General features: G+C 43.5%; 1 protein-coding gene across 1 annotated transcript; it reads right to left on the reverse strand.

Annotated features, from left to right (window-relative positions):
- Positions 1 to 7,842: 7,842 nt before the first annotated feature.
- On the reverse strand, positions 7,843 to 9,371 carry CH25H (cholesterol 25-hydroxylase). Its single transcript, XM_083740035.1, has one exon. It carries the CDS (start codon positions 9,301 to 9,303, stop codon positions 8,347 to 8,349), a length of 957 nt encoding a protein of 318 aa, XP_083596161.1. The 5' UTR covers positions 9,304 to 9,371; the 3' UTR covers positions 7,843 to 8,346.
- Positions 9,372 to 15,375: the final 6,004 nt, after the last annotated feature.

Raw genomic sequence — 15,375 nt, forward strand, 5'->3', positions numbered from 1 at the left:
AGACACTTCCGGGTCACGTGGCCAGCGTGACGAAGCTGCAGCTGGCGAGCCAGCACCAGCGCAGCACACAGAAACGCCGTTTACCTTCCCGCTATAAAGCGGTCCCTATTTATCTACTTGCACTTAGGGGTGCTTTCGAACTGCTAGGTCGGCAGGAGCTGGGACCGAACGATGGGAGCTCACCCCGCCACGGGGATTTGAACCGCCGGCCATACGATCAGCAAGTCCTAGGCACTGAGGTTTTACCCGCAGCGCCACCCACGTCCCAGAGGTGCTAGGAGAGCTCTATTCCCCTCACACATCTACAATTAGCAGAGTGGTTTGGCAATCAATGTCAACAAACTTCAGTTCCCAGGGTTCTTTGGGGGAAGGCATGCCTGTTTAAAGTAGTATGATTATGTTTTAAACTGTATTACCTTGATGGAGGCTCATTCCCTTTCCTCCAAGGACCTCAAGGTGCCACACTTGGTTCTCCCTGCTCTCCATTTTATCCTCACAACAACCGTCTTTGGTTGGTTAGGCTGTGAGATAGAGGGTGGCTCAAGGTCACCCAGTGAGCTTCATGGTAGAGTGGGAAATTGAACTCCCAAGTCCTAGTTTGATACAACTAGGTGTTCAGTATTTCTTCTTCTTCCTTCCTGAGTCTTTGAAAGGTCATATGAAAGGGTGCCAAGTTTCTCAAAGACAAATGCCGGCACAGGAAGTTTTCTTTTGTTGCTGGTTGGTTCTGTAGAAACTCCCACATTTTTTGCTTAGAGAGACTTGTCTCCCCGCCAGCCGCACCTTTCCGCCTCAGGATCACATTACAATATTCCTGCAGCCCTTATATGGCATGAGGAAGTGAACACAAGCAGCAGGCACTATTAGAAGAAACCTTTAGGGTGCAAAGATCAAGCGATAACTGGAGTTCATAATTAAAGGCTTCAGAAGATTTTGAGAGTTGTAGATCACAGGATCATTTGCTTTTGCACTTTATTCAACCTTCCTATGAGATTTAGGGCTCATCCAGACTTCCTTTTTTGCCATGTTTCTAGGCACAGGTCTGGGCTTCAAAACTCCACTTCTGGGCAGTGATTGTTGTTGTTGTTTGTCCCAGAGCTTTCCCTATGCTTTGCTGCTGAATTGGAGCAAATGGCAATTGGATTTTCTGTGAGTGCCAGGAAAAAAACACTCAGACACGTGCAGCACAAAAGGAAATCTGGATGAGCCCTTAGAGGTAGCCAGGGATGGGAGTTAGGGTTCATTCACAGTTCTGCTTGTGCCTTTAGACAGATGCATTTAGATATTCTGAACTAGTGGCTGATGCCCATTGTGATTGGTAGGGCAGAAAACAGGAGGTAGAACCAGAGCCAATAGCAAGCAGAGACAACTAATTCTAGTTTTGCCGCCATCCTCCTCCTCCTCGCTGCTGAATTCTACATGGGCAACACTGAGACTAAGGACGAAGGGGAAGTTGACAGGTGTTGTCAAGTCCTGGGCTGTCTGTATGCAGGCAGGCAGGCAGGGCTGACTGAGGTTGGTGTAGCAGTGCCCTCATGTACCCAAATGGACCAGCCTCCACTGCTCTAAACTGAGACCCCCCTGTACACTCAGGCATGCTCCTATAATGGACCTACAAAATCAGACACTTGTGACCAATGCACACACAAAAGCTAGCATCTCATCTTCTTTGTCTTGTTGCATTTCCTCCTTTATGGACATCCATACTATTAAAAGAATCTTGCAGAGAAAAGCAGCAGCTGAAATATTTCCCCCTTCCCTGCTGAGTTCCCTCAAGTCGAATGTAATCACCATTGTTACCTGGAGGAAGTGTTGTCACCCACCATCTGTGCCTGATGTCACTGCTCACTGCACCCCTTCCCTCTTATATTTTCCCCCAACAGGATTTGAACTGCTTTTCTCTCTGTCTCTCTCTCTTTCTCTTATGTGGCTCAGATGTTGTTCAGCAGCGCATCCTGATTGCTTAGACAAACACACCACAAGCTCCAGTAGTGATGATCCATATAATTAGATTCTGACTTCCTGGTGCCCTTTACAATGGGTGGCATTTAGGCAAAATACACCCATTGAGATCATGGGCAGATCAGGAGTGATTTGTTCTAAAATTACGTAGAAAATTACTTCTTGCATTATGTTTCATGTGCAGGTTTTGTATGTGCCCAGGTGGTTAGCTTTCTGCATTACAGTGGTGCCTCAGGTTACATATGCTTCAGGTTACATACGCTTCAGGTTACAGACTCCGCTAACCCAGAAATAGTGCTTCAGGTTAAGAACTTTGCTTCAGGATGAGAACAGAAATTGGGCTCTGGCGGCGCGGCAGCATCAGGAGGCCCCATTAGCTAAAGTGGTGCTTCAGGTTAAGAACAGTTTCAGGTTAAGAAGAGACCTCTGGAACGAATTGAGTACTTAACCCAAGGTACCACTGTACTAATTTAGTGCACAACTGCTGAGTTAGCATCATGACTGCCTACCACCTGGACACAGCCTAACTTGTAGCCCTGCAGATGTTATTGGACTACAGTTTCCATGTTCCATGACTATCAACTGTGCTAGCTGGAGACTGCAGTCTCCACCGTGTTTTCAATTCTCCAACGAAGCACAAACCCTGGGTGAGTGCCTGGGGGCTCTTACCGCCACTTGGCAGAAAGTGTGTGTGGGGGGGGTGAACTCAACTTTTGTAACACTATGATAACACTAGAATTATCACAAGTACAGTGTTTGAATGCACAGCAGTATTGTATTTTTCACTGTGAAAAACAACAATTTTTAAAATGTCATTGAAATCCTGGTAACCCAGCTCAGTTCTAAAAGTAAATATGAACTTTTTGCCCAGGTCAGCTGAGCCTGGGTCTCAGTCCCTAAATCTAATCCTGCTCAAAGCCCGTACTAGCTGCATGAAATATTCTAACAATTTTCCATTACCAGGCAAAGCATTTTCAAGGCTCCAGGTCTCGAAACTGTCAGAAAGAAGGAAGCAGAGCAAGATCGAACATGTTGCCTTTAACTATATATGGATGGTGTGAACTCTCCAGGAGTTTTTATTTCTGATACTTAACTGGATTTGTTAAAAGTAGGGATATATTCGCAACAACAGCATGAGCAATCAAAACGCGAAACCATCAGCACACCCACCAGCTTTATGGAAAGTGTTCGCATTTGGTGAATGACTAGTTACTGTACAAAGAAAAATAGAATAATCTATTACTAAATCTCTGACAGCTTCTGGTTTAAGCATGTCAAACAGGAAGTAGCATGCCTATGTGGTTTGACCTATTTTCACAATGTAAATCATTTCCCCCTTGATCTGAGGCTTGGGCATAGGGAAAGACCCATTGGTCAGCTTTCCATCAAAGCTGTGCCACCCTTATTCTGTGCCAAAGCTGTGCCGCCCTTATTCTGTGCCAGGGCGGAGGAACCCTCCAGATGTTTTAGGACTCTAACCTCACCAAACTCATTCAGCATGGCCAGTGATCAGGGATGGTGGAAGTTGTAGTCCAGCAGCATCAGGAGTGCCACATGTTCCCCAGCTCTGCTCCATGCTGAACCAGAAGGCACTGCTTTAAGGGAGACTTCAACCTTCTACATGGCAAGCTGTTCCTCACATGGCTGTGGTATGTATGTGTGTGATGTACAAACCTATGATGCAGTGGAAGAAGATCCAACTTGCTTTTACATAGATCCAGGAAGTCTTCCATAGATTCAGGAAGTCACCAACAGAGCAGCTGTGAAGATCAGTAGATAGCTATCTTAATTACTTCCACAGTCCATTTGTACTCATAAGTGTTGGGCATATATCATACCTTTCAGTTGTATACCATCAATCAAAACAATATGCAATCCATAAAACAAAAAAGACCAAAACAAAAGATTTAAAAAAACAAAAAACAGAACCCATACATTGAAGAGGAAGAGGAATGTAAACCAAGTTGAAGTTGTGGCAGAACAAAAGATGTTGGCAGCACACCAAAAGAGGGACCAACTGCATTTCCCGGTCTAGGCCCTGTCCTTCACTCCAACCAATCCGACCTCTGATGATGGTTGAAGGGCCTCTGCTGATGAGTGCAAGGGAGGGGCAGGCTTGAGAGACAACACAGTCTGTGTAAGAAGCCAGTAGATCAAAACAGTGATGTACATAGCTCTGTTCCCCACACTTTATTTCTACCACAAGGGTCATCTGCAACTATGAAAACTGTTTTTATTTGCCCCTCTTAGCCTTCCACCTTTACTCAAACACAAAAAAGTGCAACTAGCCCTTCAGTGCTTTGTATCCAATCACCACTTTTCATGCCTCGGGCAAAAGGAGCTTGCGAGGCCTACTAAGTTTCTTATTGGTATGAGCTTTTCTGTGCATGCACACGAAATCTCATACCAATAACAAACTTAGTTGGTTTCTAAGGTGCTACTGGAAGGATATTTTTTTATTTTGTTTCGACTATGGCAGACCAACACAGCTACCTACCTGTTGCAAGGCCTAGGCAGAGAAAGCTGGGTGGGAATATGAAAGCTGTGTGTGCAAGTCTCCTGAGCCTCATACAACTCTGAATGTGGTCTCTGATGCAGGATTGGAAAACAGGGCTCTGGTGTGACCTTTCACATGGGTGCTGTAACCATGTTGCAAATGACTCAGGTCCCATCTATTTTATTTAAAGGCTGCCTCCACCCAGGCAATTTTACAGGCCAGTTATACTTTACAGCCACCACTTAAACTTTGCAGCACCTTTTAGAGCTGTCCATGCAGAGGATATAATCACACATGGTGTGCTTTGGCTACTCACGAAGGTAACACCAACCCAGACTTAAGGAAGGCATTTGGAGTGACATGGAGAAAATTGTACCATCCATGTCAGGGGTGAGCCAGAACACTAAAACAGTTAAAAACCACCCAATAGCTGCAATATGGTGCCAGTCCTGAAACTTGCTGTACTAAAACATGAGAAGTGTGTCTAAAGGTCTCATCATCTGATTTATGGCTCGGTGGCAGGGCATATGCTTTGAGATCAAAGGTCCCAGATCCAATCTGAATAATCTCCAGTATAGATGCACTGAGTACAGTAAGGATATGTTCAGTCCCAGGCATCTCAAGGTAAGACAGAGAAAGACCCTTGTCTGATACCCAGGAGAACAACAGCTGCACAATTTAGATACAGCATGGAGCAAGATGGGCCTGTGGTCGGACTCAGTATAAGGCAGCTTCCTATGTTCCTAGATTTGGGAATTTCAAAACATAAAGGCTTGTTTTCTTGAAGAGGAACGGATGCATTAGACACTTTCCCATGCATGAGTCAGTGTAGTAACATACCCATCAACTGGCCTGATAAAATCAGGGCATCCGGTTTTTGGGCACTGTGGGTCTCCAAAAATGCATGATCTTGGAGCCCAAAAATGAATGTGTGGGAAAGAATATGCCAGATCATGACCTTGTGTGCAATCACAGAGCCCCAAAACATGTGTTTTTGGGCTCCATGATATGGCATGAGACTGTGATCCCATGCAGTTTGCCCCAAAATGTGTTTTTGAGGCTAGGTGATCTTGCATGGGTCGCATGACTCACACAGGAACAGAGCCATGTCCCAGATGTTGGAGGGTTAAAATGTTGGTGGGTATGTAGTAAGTGGTTTCAGTGCTGGATTCTGATCATTGCTTCCAGTGGTCAAATCCCCACAGAGCTAGCCATGAACTCATATGAAAACAGCAAACCCATGTCTCCCTGGCTAATGTTTAATAATAAAATCTACTGGATGAAGGGTGGTATACCAATTTTAACAACAACAACTGCAAAGAGGGGCATACAAACATATCCACCCATAAGTATGTAGATAGACTGCCCACGACCCACAAATATCTCATTAGAAATAGAAATTGAAGGGCTGAGTTAATTACAATATTTGTTAATCATTTCTATAGGATGCCTGATCACATAGGTTTCCCCAAACCTTCTACTGCTGGGGCTCTTAGACTTTCTACCCCCAGGGCTCACTTGGAAGGGTTGACAACAACTGAGAGCCCAACAGTCACAGAATTCTGGAAGCAGAAATTGCCATACTACAGCTGGCAGTTACTGACATTTTCTACTGATATCTGATTTGTCTTTGGAAATTATTAAATCCTTCCATTTCCACCCCACCCACAAACTTCTCTGTCTCTCAGCCATCTTTGCCAGCATGCAAGCACTTGCTGGTCCAGCTGAAAGACATGGCTAGCGGGGATGGTGCAGGTAACTGAGACTCAACTGAAAGTGGCCCAAGTCCCATGTGTAGGTCTCAGCTCAATGTCTGAGAAAATCTACTGCATTAATTTTCCATTAATTTTTCTTCTATGCTCTGTTATGTTCTGCTGTTGCTGGTCCTTTCCTTTTCGCCTTTTCTTTTACTGTTTTGAATTATTTCAGTTAGATAGATGATGATAGATAGATAGATGATAGATGATTAGATGATAGATAGATAGATGATAGATAGATAGATAGATAGATAGATAGATAGATAGATAGATAGACAGACAGATAGATAATAGATGATAGAGATAGATAGATGATAGATAGATGATAGATAGATAGATAGATAGATAGATAGATAGATAGATAGATGATAGATAGATAGATAGATAGATAGATGATAGATAGATGATAGATAGATAGATATAGATATAGATAATAGATAGATGATAGATATAGATAGATAGATAGATAGATAGATAGATAGATAGATAGATGATAGATAGATGATAGATAGATAGATAGATAGATAGATAGATAGATAGATAGATAGATAGATGATAGATAGATAGATGATAGATAGATAGATAGATAGATAGATAGATAGATAGATAGATAGATAGATGATATGAGAGGGGGGATCCTGGAAGTTAAAAAGGAACTGTCCCTATAGAAAAATGCTAATTTGGCTGCACCACAATGCTTAGGACAGGTTATAAGCAGTTATATAAGCATCACTGCAACAGCGGTACACCAGCATCGTATGCAAATATGCCAGCACAAATGTCTAGGAAGGAGGATATTTAGGAAGGAGCTTTTACTCTTTTTTTCCCTTCCTAAAAAGAATATTTTCCAGATTCTGCCACTGATGTAGTCCATATCCCTTTGAATGAACTTTAAATGTAGTGTGATTAGCTGGAGGGGATGGCAGAAATCACAGTTTAGGAAACTGAGAATGCTTTTCTTCATGCACTGATCATGGGAGCTTACTTCTGAGTAAACATGCATAGGATTACATTGTGAGGCTTGATCTTCACATGTAGCAGAATGACACAATAAGGTTTTAAAGGGGTAGTTGGGCTCTTCAAATTCAGACTACCGGGGGAGGGTGGATATCACATGATTTAATACCCTCCTGAAGCTGCAGGTAGAAGATCAACACGGCAAGAAGTTGGCTGGTTATAATAGGTTGTGTTTTTGTTTTACTTTTAGGAAGCTTTTTCACATGCGGTCTGAAGTGGTGTGGTCTACCTTGCCACTTGAGAATTGTATCACCTCTTTCTGCTGTGTATGCAGACTATACATTTAATATGACTTATTTCAAAGAATTCTGGGAGCTGTAGTTTGTTAAGAGTGCTAGATATGGTAATTCTGTGAGGCAGAAACTACAGTTCCCTGGATTCTTTGGAGGAAGCCATGTGCTTTAAATGTGTGTTGAATATCCTTTAAATGTATCGTGTGGATCTACGACTGAAATCCTAGACACACGTATTTGGGAGTAAGTCAAATGGAAATAAATAAAGGTCACTTTTGGGTTGGCATGCATAAGATTGGGTTGTCAAATTGGTCACCTAGAAAAATCTATTCCATTGCTTTTGAAAAATAGTGTGGAAAATAAACACAAAAGGGGGGAAATGGAACAATATAAATATTTATTTTTCCAGTATAAAATAATAAAACATAAATAATTCTGACTGAACAAATTAGAACAAATCACATATCCATTAGATCTATTGACAGTCATCAGAAATGTTATCAGGTTAGATGCTTCTTCTTCTTTTCTCTTTGTATGTCCATATTTTATTTCCAATATGAAGCCAAGATATATTCCATAGGAATCATAATAAGCATTAATTTGACTCTCACAACTCATCTTCTCATTTCAGCAAGCAGAAACTCTCTTACATACACACTGAGCATACACATTAGCCTTATAAAAGCTTGGATAACCAAAAGAAAATGGACTCACAGTGATAGCCTCTCTCTGATGGCTTCATTAAAATTGCTTATTCCAAACAACCATAGGGCTATGCATACTTCACAAAAACTGTTCCATAAATACATTAATATAAATAAGTGCAGTGCAATGGTGTAGGTTTGTTTCCAAACGGTTAATCTGGAGAGGATGGCTGAACTCAGCTTCTGGCCAGCTTCTCTGTCATGTCATTTTCCCCGACAGCATGGCTAAGAGTTCCAAAGAGACGGTCCCAGTGGGTAAAGTATGGGGCATAGTTGAATTTGAACTTCAAGTGATGGAGATCATGGTGTGGTGCTCCTCCATACAGACCAAATGGGACCAGTCTGTGGGTCGACCACGGCAAGTCATAGCCAGAATGATCCTCCACCGCAAACCAGATGTTGGCAACGAAGAATGTCATCTCCGTCAAAGGATGACACTTCAGCAGCATCGGGCTGATCCCCGCAAAAAATCCCAGCCAAAGCAGTTCCCACATGCTGGCGTACTGGGTGGTGAGAGCAAACGTAGAGATGTGCTTGTGGTGGACCTTGTGGAAGGTCTTGTAGAGCCATGGCACCCGGTGATGCAGCAGATGCCACAGGAAATACAGGAAGTCAAAGAGCAGCAGGCAGAGCGTTATGTCCAGCAAGAGCCTCGGCAAGGCAGGAGCTTTCACTGGCAAACTCACTGGTCTCCAGTACCAATGAGCGACAGTCACTGGGAAAATGCAGACCAGGTGGTGGTAGACGTTTTGAGTCATGCAAAGTGCCATCATACTCAGAGTGGGAGAACTCTGGGGCTGGATTTTGTACTTTATCAAGGCTGGGACTCGAGTGCTGAAGAAGTCCAGAGTGATGAACGGCAGGCAGAAAGCTGTGTATAGCGTAAAGTTGAACAGGACTGGGAAGAAGGGTGACTTGAGCAAAGCCTTCTGCGTTACGATGGAGTCCCAGACCGGCTGCAAAGTCAGCATGCCTTCCCTGTCCTCCAGCCCATCACAACTGAGCAGCTCTCTGTTCTGAACACTGGAGTTCATGTTGCCTTGTGCTGCTGCTGTCGCTGCTTGTCTGTCTGTCTGCTGCTGCTGCTGCAACCGGGCTCCTTTTAACCAGCCTTCTTTCATCCACTCCTTCATATGACATCACAAAAGAAGGGGGAGGAAATTCCTTTAACTAACCCGTGCAGTTTCCTTTCTTTCTCAAAGTTAAAGAAAGCAAAACGTGTCAAAGGAATTTCCCCGTTGCTTATTTCACGCGTTTCCCATTGGCTGAGCTGCCCTTGGCCACGCCCCCTCTTCTGCACATTCCATTGTATTTTTCCATTGGATGCAAGCCTGTATAGCCTGTTGCTTATCCAAGCTAGTTTGTGAAAGAAATGACATTCTGCAGGATGCAAAGGCATAGGGAAATAAAAGAGGAACGTGTGCACAACCTCCAGGCAAATGAAATCAGTAGAGTCTGACTAGGGTGTGTTTCAAAAACTGGGAAAGAAGTGAATCACATTCTCAGATTTGTGAGACGTATTGAAAGCACAAGAGTCTAAAAACAAAACCTGGAAACTTAACTTCTGGCTTCTCAACTGTTGGCATGTGCTAGAGCAGGGTTAGCCAATGAGGTGCCCTCCAGCTATTGCTGAACTTCAATTCCTATCAGCTAATAATAATAATAATAATTTATTATTTATACCCCACCCATCTGGAATAGGGATCAGCACATAACTAGGGCTGCTAGGCAATCATGTCCATTTTTGTTTCTTTCCCTCATTTTTCCAGTCTTAAGTTTGGCACACTTTATTTCCACATCTATTTGTGATTTTTAAAGAAAATAGTCCTCATGAAAACTCACCGGCATTTTAGTGTGAATTTCTCCTAATTGTATGCAACTTTGCCTAATAAAGTCATAACTCATGTTGCATTAGGTTCATGTTGTGTCTTTTCGGCTTGCGAATGCGGCAAACCCGGAAGTGTATACTTCCAGGTTTTGCCACGTGTGCTTGCGCAGAAGCCCTCTGCATGCTTCACACATGCACAGAAGCACTCTATTGTGCTCTGCGCTTGCGCAGAAGCGCCGCTCTAGTTGCACACTTTTCGGGGTGCGAACAGCACCCTGGAACGGATTGCGTCCGCAAGTAGAGGGACCACTGTATATGCATTTCTGCAAAGCCATTTCTCCTGCTACAGTGTGTTTTTGCATGTTTTCATTCATGTATGCATTTGTATCAACATTTTACCCGTTGTTGTTGTTGTTTTTTGGTACACAGGTGGCTAGAGAACTGCATTGCAAAATTCGGAGAAGTGTGAATTCTGAAGGATGACTGTGTTTCAGTTCATGTATTGTTTTGGAAAGTTCAAATTAGGTTGATTCACCTTTAAATAGGAACTGAACTGGATTTCTCCCCCATTTATGCATGCAACCCATGCAAGTCATTCATATATAACACTCAAGCGGCAATCCTATGCACACTTAATTGGGAGTAAGTTCCAGTGAACATAATAGGAATTACTTCTTAGTAGACATGGATAGGATTTTAAAGGGTAATTTAGTCAGTGTGATGTAGTGGTTACATTGTTGCTTTAGGACCTGGGAGACCACAGTTCAAATCCTGACTCAGCCTAGGTAACTTTGGGTAACCTTGGGGCAGTCACAATCCCACTGCCTAATCAACCTCATGGAGTTGTTGTGAGAATATGGTGGGGAGGGGGGGAGAACTATGAACACCACCTTGAGCCCCTTGGAGGGAAGGTGGGCTATAAATGTAAACAGCGACAAAATAAAACAAATCATGATAACACTAGTAGTAGCAGTAGTGCTCTACTGGACTTAGCAATGGTTTACAGTCAAGTTCATGCCACCCCTTTGAGAACCAATGTCCTCTGACAGTTCAGTCTTCAGGAACTATCCCCACTTCCTATGGTTAAAGACCATAAATGAGGGGAAATTGTGAAGAGCCTTGTATCTCTCCGTCCTCTACACTTGAGCTTATTGGCACAAGTGCATCTAGGGGTATATTGCGTCATCCATGACATGTCTGTTGGAAGAAATTACCGGAACGAGGCACCACAAATGGTTCAAAACTTTAACATCTAAAGGGACTGTGGAAATTAAGTGTCATCTATTGGACACAATTAAATATGCAGGGCACTCCTTACTACTGCACGCAGTGCTAATCCTGAGGGATTAGAAACTATTAATGAATTAAAATGATTTCCCCAAAGGGAATAAACTCTACCTTGTCTGTTGTAAGTGCTGTTTCTCACTTCCCTTGGGGCTATAGGAAATTAAGGATGTGTCAAGGATTAAGCACTTCTAATCTTAAAAATCCTCCAAGACACATAACACCTCTGTCATTTCAGGGATTCATTTTATTGGCCCACATCCAACTCATCACTACCTCCAAGAATTGGTCTAACACCTCAATTGCCTCTTATTATTCAGATGAGACAGAGAGCTAGAGCTGGGTGTCATTTGTATATTGATGACACTTCATGCCAAATCACAGAGGCTTCCTAAAGTTGTTAAATAGCATGAGGGGCAATATGGTACACTGTGGTACCACAGGACAACTCCCATAGTGCTGAACTGGAACCTCCCATGAATACATTCTGGAAGCAGCCCTAGAAGTAAGAGCAAAACCACTGATGTATAGGCACTCCAGCTCCCACCTCTCTGAGATACTTGAGAAAGACACTGTGGTCCACAGTATTGAAAGCTATGGAGAGATGAAGGAGGACAAGGAGGGTCACAGTATCCATAATTCTCACCTGATAGATGTCATCAACAAGGGTGCCCAAGGCAGTTTTAGTGCCATGACCTGGTCAGAAGCCAGACTGGAATGGATCCAAGATGTTTTACAAAGATTCAACAACTTAATGAAATTGCTAGTTCTATTAACTACATTCATGTTCAGGTGGTGTGTCTCTAAATCCTGGATCAGATATGGAGAACCTATGGGCCTCCTGGATTAGGGTAACCAGACGTCCCCGGATTTGCAAATCTGTCCCCGGACAGATTCTGTCCCCGGAACGTCCCCAGATTTACAAATTTGTCCCTGGGAAACATGGCAGTGGCAGCCTCAGCAGCCCTGAGCCAGCCTGATAGCACAGTTGGCTCTGGCTGGCTTCAGGAGCTGCCTGCTGCTCACTGCCACTGCCACTGCTGAAGCAGAACCAGGGACGTCTGGCGGTACAGATCTCCTCCCCCCTCCCCCCTTTGTTTTGACAGATCGGGGGAGGCTTGGGAGTCACGGGCGGGCAGGCATTGCCCAGGAGGGGTGCAAGGTGCGTGGCTTCTCTGCCAGGCAAGGTACAATGCCCTTCTTTTGCACCCTGTGAAACATAAATGCGCAGAGGGTTTTTTTAAAAAAAAAACTGGGCAACAGCTGCCCACCTGTGACTGTGCATTTATGTTTCACAGGGTGAGAAGGAAGGGGTTTGCACCTTTATACAATATGCATGTGTGCTTGGGCCCAGGGTCTTTTGCCTCACCATCCCCGCTACTGACTCCTTGTTGCTACTCAGCTTCAAAAAAAAAAAAAAAAAAAGGGGGTCCCAGGATTCATTGAAAAAAATCTGGTAACCATATCCTAGATGTTGTTGGACTCCTAGTCCCATAATCCCTTATCATTGGCCATGTTGACTGATGGTAGTTGGAGTCCAAAAACTCCTGGAAGGCCACTGCTTCCACCCTGCTGTCTGAAGTGATGGGGAAACGACTTATATACCCATTGAATAAAATGATGTATGAGCTATGTTGAAATAAATAAATAAAATTTAAAAAACCTGTCCAGTAGCACCCTAGAGACCAACTAAGTTTGTTCTGGGTATAAGCTTTGGTGTGCATGCACACTTCTTCAAATACACTGAAAGAGAAGTCACCAGACCTTTAGATATAGTGGGAGGGTGGGATGGGGTTTTTCTCAGAAGGTTAGTGGGAGATGGGTGATTGGCTTAATGTGCCTGATTGTGTCAGAATGGGAACAAATGCTGAAAATGTGGCCCTTCTGATGGGTGAAGCAACTGCCGCACCAAACATAACTTGTGAATGAGCTATTGTGTTCAGTAGGTGGGAGGAGATACATCCCAGATCTCAGTGCTTTCCTATAGACCCTGTTTACACACTCTGCTGCCACCTACTGGGTGTACCTGACATGATGCACACTATACAGGCATTTGTGAACAAGGCCCCAAGCTAAAATCTTGCTTTCTAAAAGGTGTTCTGTGTAATATGATTGCACTGGTGGATGTACCGGCTAGAGCTGATCCTTGCATGCTTTTCCATCTTCACACAAGAACCCACAAATTATTGTCATTCTGCTTAAGCAATCACATTTGTTCAGTGGCGTAGTGTGGGGGGTGCAGGGGGGCCCGGCCGCACCGGGCGCAACATCTGGGGGTTAGGGTTAGGGGGCGCAAATCCACGGGTTAAGGGACGCAAATCCATGGGTTTGGGGGCACAAATTACTTGCCTTGCCCCGGGTGCTGACAACCCACGCTACGCCACTGCATTTGTTTTCTGCAAAAGAAGCTACTTTAGGGGGTTGGCTAGATATTGGGAATCTTGCTTTCAGGCATTAGCAAAAGGTTTCTTTGTCTCTGGCTCTCTTTGTTTCTGTTTCTGTTTCTCGCTCTCTCTCTCTTTGATAAATGTTGCAAAAGCAGCATCCTCCATCTAAAGATGTTACAGAGCAGTTACAAAGCACCATTTGAAAGTGCCCCAGCTGCATCATTTGATGGCAAATAGCATCAACTCACTTTAAATAGTAGCTTGTTCCAGGAAGGTATCCAAATTAAAGCAAAAAGTGGCAGCACTATGAGATTCAAAAAAGCAACAAAAACTCCTATGTCTAGGATCTTTAACTAATGATTTCGCCATTACAATGAAAGCTACTTAGTAAAAGGTGAAAAGTATATATGATCTGAATAGAAACCAGAGTTTAAGGATTAAGTATGTTGCTCTGAAGTCTCCATATTGTGAAATGTAATACAGGGATTTTAGAATATTTGTGAGGTTTTCTTTCTTTCTTTCTTTTCTCTCTCTTCTATGTGTCCTCCTTTTTCCCCTTATCTCTTTCTATACTTTCCCGTTTCTTTTTTCTTTTGCCTCTCTCTTTCCTGTTTCCCCCCCCTCTCTGTTTTACCATATGCATTAGATAGTAAGAAGGTATAAATTTTACCTGATAAGAATATATATGTGTGTGTATATATATAAGTGTGTGTGTGTGTGTGTGTGTGTGAAATTAAACAATGATCAAAGGGGACGACGACTTGCAGAACACTTCCCCCCTTTTGTAAGTGCACTTGCTTGCTATACTGTGTTTGTTGGTACCACTTTTCCATTGGATCACTGCTGGGACAGCTAGAGGTTACACTGGCTAGAAGAAGGCTTAAGGGGGTCTTGATGAAATGGCACTATTGTATGGAGGTTATTATTATTACTATTATTATTATTTACACTCCACTCATCTGGCTAGGTTTCCCCAGCCACTCTGGGCAGCTCCCAGCAGAATATTAAAAACTCGATAAAAGATTAAACATTAGAAACTTCCCTAAACAGGGCTGCCTTCAGATGTCTTCTAAAAGTCAATTGGTTTATGTCATTGACATCTGGTGGGAGGGCATTCCACAGGGTGGGTGCCACTGTCAAGAAGGCCCTCTGCCTGGTTCCCTGTAACTTCACTTCTCACAGTGAGGGAACCGCCAGAAGGCCCTCAGAGCTGGACCTCAATTTGCTGAACGATGGGGGTGGAGACACTCCTTCAGGAATACTGGGCTGAGGCCATTTCTCAACCCATTTCATTCAATACAGATACATTATATTAATTAAATATACATTCCATCCTAATCCCACCAATTTTCTATGGCAGAGGTTGACAGCAAGAGTACTGAGTTAACACCACCCCCAACTCAGAAATGCAGAAGGGTTTTCCATCCCCACCTCTGATTTAAGAATGCACAAAAGAGTTAACAGTGTGAGCTTAGCATCAGAATTACTGACATTTTCTAGGTACCAAAGAACGTGTTCTTTACCAAAACCTAGGTCAAGGAAACCTGATGGAGAAAATGAACAGGCAGTTATTTAAAAGGATGGGGAGGTTAGCAGGTGTAGAGAGGTTGCACAAGGAAATGGGCCATTGTGGTCTAAACCACTGAGCCTCTTGGGCCTGCCAATCGGAAGGTCAGCGGTTCGAATCCGCTTGATGGGGTGAGCGC

Source organism: Podarcis gaigeae (genome assembly GCF_964106915.1).
Source record: "Podarcis gaigeae genome assembly, chromosome: 5".
In the NCBI taxonomy this organism is placed as follows: Eukaryota; Metazoa; Chordata; class Lepidosauria; order Squamata; family Lacertidae; genus Podarcis; species Podarcis gaigeae.